General features: G+C 40.8%; 1 protein-coding gene across 2 annotated transcripts in view; it reads right to left on the bottom strand.

Moving 5' to 3' along the window:
- UBOX5 (U-box domain containing 5) overlaps positions 1–3,524 on the bottom strand; it is a 33,454-nt gene extending 29,930 nt beyond the window's left edge. For both annotated transcript variants that reach the window (XM_006874830.1, XM_006874831.1), the window contains exons 1-2: positions 3,441–3,524; positions 732–1,929 (exon numbers count right to left, since the gene is read on the bottom strand). In XM_006874830.1, coding sequence (XP_006874892.1) covers positions 732–1,929; positions 3,441–3,494 — 1,252 coding nt within the window. In that variant the 5' untranslated portion in view covers positions 3,495–3,524. The remainder of the gene's footprint in view (positions 1–731; positions 1,930–3,440) is intronic.
- Between the last annotated feature and the right edge of the window lie 4,934 nt (positions 3,525–8,458).

Genomic DNA, 8,458 nt, shown 5'->3' with positions numbered 1-8,458 from the left:
ACTCAATCCACAATAAAAACCTTAAATTAAAAAAAAAAAAAAAAGAATCACCTGGGGATCTTGTTAAATTGTAGATTCTAATTCAGTAAGTCAGACAGTAAATTCTCAAAAGAGGGATCAAACCAAAAAGAACAGGTTTGTAAGCTCTGGTTCCAATGTAACCACACACTATAACAACATCTTCAATGTGTCTTCTCTCTTCAGTAAGACTAAGGAAATCCTTACAAGTACATTTCATTGTGTCCATGGCATCTCAGTCTCTTGTATCAGTACATCTCTATAGAGGTTAGAAACAATTCCCTGGAGAAAGAAGCCCATTGATACATGAGTAACTGTAAAGAGGATACCGGAAGGAAGACAAGGTCTGCTGTGAGAGACTGCTAGCTCTCCCAGAGATTCGAGGCCAGAGTAAAGTGTTAACTTGGCCAGGGGACTTAAAAGGCAGAAGGCAGGGGACTTAAAAGACTGGAGGAAGGCAGAAGCCATGGGGGCACTAGTAGTGAATGGAGAATAGAAACAAAGATGCAAGTCTTGGAACAGTAGAAGAACATACACCAACCCCTCCAAGATATCTGGATTATCTCTGGTCTGAAGACAATGCTGAAAGCCCCACAATGTGAAATCAGCAGCAGCAGAATGGGTATCAGCCTGAGGAAAAAGCAACAAAACCATCAGTGCTAAGTGCCACCTGGGAAGATTTGGGATGACTATGGATGTAGCATTGAGATTACCTGTTGAACAGTCCATGTGCGTCAGGCCAAGCTCACTGGTAGCTCTCACTTTCTTAGCGGTGTGCTCTGAGGTAGTCGGTGAGATCAGAGGGCTTGTGTTAGAAAAGCAGGAAGCATGTATGCCAAGGCTACTGTCCAGGGCCTGTTCAGCCTGCTCCATCTTCCTTTTTCGAGAAGGCAGAACAATGGAAGAAGGGGCCAATGCCACTGCAGTCTGTGCTCTCCCAAGCAGGTGGCAGCCAGGGACAGAATGCTGGAGCAGGAAATGGTCAATCCGGGCCTTTAGGGACGGGTGAGGCAGGGGCTGCGCGTGTGGAGTAAAGGCTACCCCCGTGAAAGGGTCGCTGGGCACCCGGCCCCATGCAGCTTCACTGCGGTTACACTTCTCCAGTGTGCTCTGATCGATGACCTTGCCTGAGGGTAGCAGCACAGGACAAGGCATGATTTCCAGGGTGATGGGGTCCAAGAACTCCTCAGGCACATCCCGAATTACCTCAGCCAGCTTCTGCAGGCTTGACAAGGCCTGGTGGCCCTCAGACTGGCCACCAGGGTCACAGTCACTCTCCATGGGCAATGCTGGGGCCTGTAGAGCCAAGCCTGGAGGGAGGCTCTCTGAAGCAACCAGCAAGACACTTTCTATTACCTCTTGGGAGCAAGTTTTGGCCGGCTGACCCCACACTTCCAATCGCTTGATGCACGGAATACCGCTGCCTGTCACATGGGTGATACAGATCTTGAGATGGGCCACATGGCTCAGGGAAAGAGCCCCTTTATTCCAGAGCTCTTGGGCCACAATAGCAGGAGAGGGGAGTGTGGCTTCCATCGGGCCAAAAGGTGGCCTGGCCTTGAAGCCCCGGTGGCTAAACATCACTTGGTTTTGATTTTTCAACAAGACTTTGCCTACCAAGGTGAATGCCTCTTTGTCAGGGATGGATGGCTCAGCTGGGCCTGGGGTCTGGCACTCAGGGGGGCTCCAAGATGTGCTGGATAAGGCAGACGTGTACATTTCCAGGCCAGTGACATTGTGGCCTCCCCAAGCTGTGAGGTCTATGTTAATCCTACAGATTTCCACATTAAAGGGAAAAGAAACTGTCACATAGACTGGTGGCTTAATGAAATACTCTGTCCTAAAGCCACGACTTCTCTTTGTGAGGTCTTCAGAGATGAGATTGTCTACTTCATAACCATCAGCTGATATCTAGGTTTAATGACAAATGGAGATACATTGACTCAATGAGGTACAAATAAAGACAACCAGTTTTTCAAGAACTTGCTATTTCTAAGAAAAATCTTTAGTTCATCATTTAAACTTTCTTTTACTAAAGTAATCCTCTCAGTTTTTCGGTGTGTTTTTTTAGGTTCTCAAGATAAGGTCAAAGGCTAAGTTATGTCCCCAAATACTGTCTATCTTAAAAACAGATGAGCAATAAAATTGTACTCAATCCTTCAATTTAACATGAATTTAACAATTAACATCTGGTCTTCAAACTAACATCTCTGAGAGGAGAAAATAAAAATATACTTTTTTTTTTTTTAACTTTAAAGGATAAAAACATAGCTTTAGGAAAAACCAAAATGTTCATTACATTTCTCAGTCTTGTATTTGCACCCTACCAGTAATGACTTTCCTTTTAGGAAGGCTTAGCAAACAAGCTTCTTGTAAGCCTATGAATGATGAAACTTGCTAACTGTGTGCACAGTGACAAGGACCACAATGACTGGAAAATTTAGAAGTGGATGTGCTTAGGGAGTGGTGATTTCCTCCTCTTAATATTTTAATACCGGTGTCCTCCACATTTTGAAACTGCTTTACCCAACTTCACTTTTAGGAAAGACCTACATTAGCTCATTTTTGCTAACGAAAGGAATCTGAAGAGTACTATCACTTGGACAAAAAAAGACGAAAGCCTGTTTTGCAGGGAGCAGTGAGTGTGGTGTCACCAAGTTCCTTTCCTGGGAAGGACAGTCGGCACCTCAGCACCAAAGAGCCATAGCTTTGAACTGTCTGAACACTTTATGTTAGTGTAATTTGAGGTTGTATATAGTATTTGGCATGACTTGGTTGGCTGATTTGGGGTCTGGGAAAACTCAAAAATTTTTCCATATAAATAAATGGGAATTGCTTCTTTACACTATCTTGGTTTACAAAAGGATTCATAGGTGCACTCTATTTTCAGACAGTGGAGGAAACCTGCACTTACTATAACCAATGTAGGCATATTGTTAGCCTAATGATCTGAGAGCCTGAAACAGTATATATGTACAGAAACTCCAAATACAGAGGGATTAAATTCTTCCTTTGTTGTTTCCCTATTCCCAGCTCTGGATTATGGAAAGATATCCTCCTTTGTACATAATTCACATAATAAAGAACAAAGAATCCAAATAACAAATATAAATTATTTCTAGCATTCAAAATTAGCAAGAACAACTGTGGGGGGAGAGAATATTTCTACTTTAGTAAAGACTTTGAGTGGAATTATATTTTATCATCAAAAAGGGAAGAAAACAATGAAGACGACCCTTCATAACACAAGTCAGAGCTCACTTTGTAAGTGCTATGCGTCTAGATAGTAGCTTGACACGTGCATACTTAAGCATATATGAAGCCTGGATTTAAGTCCCCATATACAGGTAGGAAATGGGGAAAAAATAGAAAAAAATACATATTGTTTATTTATTGCATTTATGTGTATTTGTTTAGTTTACCTTGTTGCAGTGAATTCTTGGTCTGAACTGTGGAAGGCAAAGATTTACTACCATCTTTGTGGCTGAAAGAATAGCTTCCAAGCATCAGAAATAACCTTAAATGAAAAATAAAACTTGGCATTAGACAAATTCAATTCTAAACTTTTAGGACTTGATTCCTAAGAGAAGAAAATTAACAAGGATAAGAACAAAAATTTTAATACGCACACACATACATACACACACACACACACACACTCACTCACTCACTCACTCACTCACTCACTCACTCACTCACTCACTCACTCACTCTCCTGGTCTTAAATCACTCTCTGTATCCCACATGTGACTGGGTGAAATGAGTAACTTTAAAATTATGAAGACAAATACAGTATGATCGCACTTCTGCCAGACCTGTGACTTAACTCTTGTTAACCCAACAGGGACCGGTCCACTCTCTGGGGTCTTTCTATTGTCATGACAGGTATGTGTCACTGACAGAAGTCAGGCATGTTGGTCTTCCTGCAACATTTGTGTGGGTAGGTCTGCAGTTATCATCTGACTCATGTGAGTTTTAAAAAGTTGCTGAGTCTAGCCCCTCAGTTTTACATATAAGCACAAAGCATTTTTTAACATGGTTTTAATATGTGCTACATTTTACAGGCAAATCTGCAAAAGACCTCTTTAAAGTGTTAAAAAGCAAAAGATATCACCTTGAGGACTAGGTGCACCTGACCCAAGCCACGGCATTTTCGATTGCTTTATACATGCATGAAAGCTGGACAGTGAATTAAGAGGACCAGAGAAGAATTGCTGCATTTGAATTGTGGTGTTAGTGAAGAATATTAATATTGTGTCATGGGCTACTATGAACATAAACAAAACTGTCTTGAAAAAAGTCTGAACGCTCCTTAGCAGGGAGGATGGTGAGACTTCACCTCAAGTATTTTGGATATGTTATCAGAGGGGACCAGTCCCTGTAGAAGGACTTTATGCCTGGTATAGTGGAAGGTCAGTGAAAAAGAGGAAGACCCTCCACAAAATGGATTGACACAGTGGCAGCAGCAATGGGTTCAAACATAAGGACAGTGAAGATGGCACAGAATAAGGCAGTGTTTCATTCTGTTGCACACAGGTTCAGTTCACTATGAGAAGTGACTTGAAGGCATCTAACAAATTTTCCAGGAAAGGACCTTCCATGGAAATCATGGGAATACTGTAGTTTTGTTCAGACTTTACTAAGAGAGGTTCACCATTTATGAAGACATCATTGAGGACAATGCTACACATGTCAGTCTACATTCTAGGTGCTTCTACATGTTGGTAAAGGCTTCTGATTATTTCTTTATGACTTCTAGGATAATCACACCTCAACAGTTACATGTGGGAGCGTATTTTATTTTGTGATCACACTTTTAAAGCTCTCTATATTACAGTTGTTAGCTTTAAAAGTATGATCACAAAATAAAATCTGCTTTCACATGGAAATGCTTGCTATGAGTCGGAGTCGACTTGATGGCACTTAAGAGCAACAACAATATTACTGTTAGGGCATTTTGTGTGAGGGGGGCTTCAAAAAGTTTATGGAAAATGAAATGAAAAGGTAATGGGAAATTTCCACAAACTTAAAATATATATATATCCACACACATATAACAACAACAACAACAATATATATTGTATGTATGTAAAAGAGAAAGATGAGGCTTTCCGTTCCTGCAAAGATTTTATAGCCTCGGAAGCTCTATATAGGATCGCTATGAGTCAGAACACACTTGAAGGCACTGAACAACAATTATATATATGTGTGTATACATATGTGTGCATGTGTGTGTGTGTATATTTAGAGAGAGTCCCAGTATGGTGTTGTGGGTTAATATAATTCGCTGTAAGTCGGTTTGAACTGCAAGGTCGGCTGTTTAAGCTCACGAGCCGCTCCTTTGAAACCCTATATAGGGTTGCTATGGGTTGGAATCCTGGGGCTCTGGTAGCGTAGTGGTTACAAATCGGGCTGAGAACCTTAACGTCAGCAGTTCAAAACTACCAGCTGTGGAAGGCTTTCTGCTCCCGTAAAGATTTATAGCCTCAGAAACCCTGTACAGGGTCGCTATGGGTCGGATCCGACTCGACAGCACTTAACAACATATATATATATAAAGTCTGAGCAAAACTACAGTATTCCCATGACTTACAATCTATATCTATATCTGTATATATTCTGGTGTGGAGCTGTATGATCAGCACTGGACTGCTAACCTCAAGGTCAGCAGTTCAAACTCACAAGTCTCTCCTCGGAAACCATTTATAGGGTCACTGTAAGTCATAACCACTCGATGGCACTTGACATCACAATATGAGAATAATTAAATAAATGCGTATGCATTTTTGTTGGGGCTTTAAAAAATAATATGTATATGTAGGTTATGTTATTCTTGACAGTGTCTTCCTCAAGAGTGAGTTAGGCAGGAAGCACATGAAGCAGTGAAAGGTTGCACAACTCAAAGAATGTAATCAGTGCCATAAAAACTTTGGAATTTGCTTCTTAAGTACCAAGAGCAACCCTGTTGAGATTTTTATTGGACTACGTTGACTCTATAGTGCAATTTGGGGAAATTGTAGGATACGTCTGTGATACTCATGGGTATAATATTCTGTTCATTTTAATTATACCAGATTCCTTTTTTAAAATTTTGTAAAAAAAAAAAAAGTGTTCATTAGCTTTTATTGATTTTTATTGTTATATTCAGACTTCTTGATGAATCGCAATTATAGTGATCTCAAGCAACTATCTGAGATAATAATAGTAATAACATGATGTTGTTAGGTGTTGAGTCGATTCTGACTCATAGCCATCCTGTATAGCATTTCCAAGGCTTTAAATCTTCATGGGAGCAGAAAGGCTCATCTTTCTCCCACAGAGCAATTGGTGGGCTCATATGGTGGCCTTGTGGTTCACAATCCAGTGCTTATTATATGGAGCCACCATGTTCCAATAATATGATAATAAATGACTGAGTACTCTGTGGCAGGTATTACATAACATAAATACAGTCTCTAATGTAACCCTCACAACTCTAAGGTAGGTACTAATATTACTTTGCATACGAAGAAACTTAGGCTCAAAGGGAGGTTAATCTTGTACTCCAAACCTTACAAGTCACTTTGCTTACTGCTACTTGGACACCATTAACCTTTAAGAGTCTGCCAGGAAGTTATACTGCTTAGAATAAGATACTGTATGGATATCTTACATGCTTTGTTTTAGGATAAGCATTGGACTGCTAACAGTTCAACAACAGTTCAAACCCACTAGCTGCTCCTTGAAAACCCTACACAGGGTCACTATGAGTTGGAATTGACTCAAAGGCACTTAACAACAAGGTGGGATTTAGTACCATTCACTTAAAAAACAATTCTTCCTTACATAAAATTAACATCCCAATCCTCTGATATGGAGTCTGGTGTGGCACTGTGGGATAAAGCTAGACTGACTGCAAGGTCGGTTTGAACCACAAGGTCAGCCATCCAAATTCACCAGTCGTTCCTTGGAAACCCTATACAGGGTCACCATGAGTCACCAACTCAACAGCACTTAACAACAACATGCTCTACTTAACAACAACATGACTGACTGACTGCCCTTTCTTTCCAACATATGCTGGATCGGGCTTCAAATTAATTTTTGAGAAAAATTTGGCTCTTGCTTATAGTTCCTTAGGAGCTCTGGTAGCGTAGTGGTTACGAATTGGGCTGTGAACCTTAAGGTCAGCAGTTCGAAACTACCAGCTGCTCCGCAGGAGAAAGATGAGGCTTTCTGCTCCCGTAAAGATTTACAGCCTTGGAAACCCTGTACAGGGTCGCTATGGGTCGGAACCAACTCGACGGCACTCAACAACATAGTTCCTTACCCTTGCCATGTGGATATAGGCTAATCAAGCTATTCAAGCATCTCACCTCATGAAGGTTCGCATTTTTCATCAGTGGTTGTCTGCACCACTAAACCACCATTAAAGCATATGGATCTAAACCTAACCGGACACAGACCTGCCCTCCACAGCACTTACCAATCAATGCGAATTTGTGAAACTATTTAGAGAGGTTGCTCAGTTCATCCACACTAGATTCACTTCAGTGCCAGCCTAAGTAACACCGGTGGCACCTGCTGCAGATCATACCCCACGCCACCATCTGACAGATATCTTAACATCCTCAGTTGTAGTAAAAACAAATTTAAGACACTGATAAAAATTCAGTGGCCAGTCTGTGAAGATTCACAATCCAGTGTGGTATTAAACATCAGATGACTACAACTTAAGCTTCTTGTACCCATTCCTCCTTCTGTCCCAAACCTTCTAAACTCTGACCTTAGGTAAATGTTGCCCTTTGATCTTGAACTGTTAAGCATTCTATGGTGTCACGTACCATACTAGTGTTGCTGTCCCCAGTATGTATATTGCTTGGCTGAAAATTGAGCCACAGGGCAGAGTAACAGATTTTTGAGAAGTATCTAATCACTAGACCTTTCTTTCAAGACACCTCTGGGTGAATTCAAACTTTAAACCTTTCAGTTGTTGTTAAGTACTGTAGAGTCGGTTCCGACCCACAGCGACCCTGTACAGGCTTTCTGAGGCTGTAAATATTTACGGGAACAGAAAGCCTCATCTTTCTCCGGTGGAACTGTTGGTAGTTTTGAACTGCTGACTGTGAGGTTAGCAGCCCAACTCGTAACCACTAGGCTACCAGAGCTCCTTAAACCTTTCAGTTAGCAGCTAGCAAATAACTGTTTGCACTATTGAAGACTCCTTGCAACGTTTCACTACTATAATATTAAGAAAAAATTTTCACATTTATTTGTTTTTTTAAAATCTTATAACAATTTTGACTTTTATTTCTAGGAGGTCCTACATGTTTCTTGGTAAGGCGACGATTTATTAATATTTCATGACTATTTATCCCATTATTATTTTTTTTTATTGCTATATACATATATGGAGTCCTGGTGTGGCACTGTGGGTTAATGCGCTGGACTACAAAATTGG

This window comes from Chrysochloris asiatica, unplaced genomic scaffold, assembly GCF_000296735.1.
Source record: "Chrysochloris asiatica unplaced genomic scaffold, ChrAsi1.0 scaffold00304, whole genome shotgun sequence".
Taxonomy (NCBI): domain Eukaryota; kingdom Metazoa; phylum Chordata; class Mammalia; order Afrosoricida; family Chrysochloridae; genus Chrysochloris; species Chrysochloris asiatica.
This window is presented reverse-complemented; position numbering and strand designations above follow the sequence as displayed.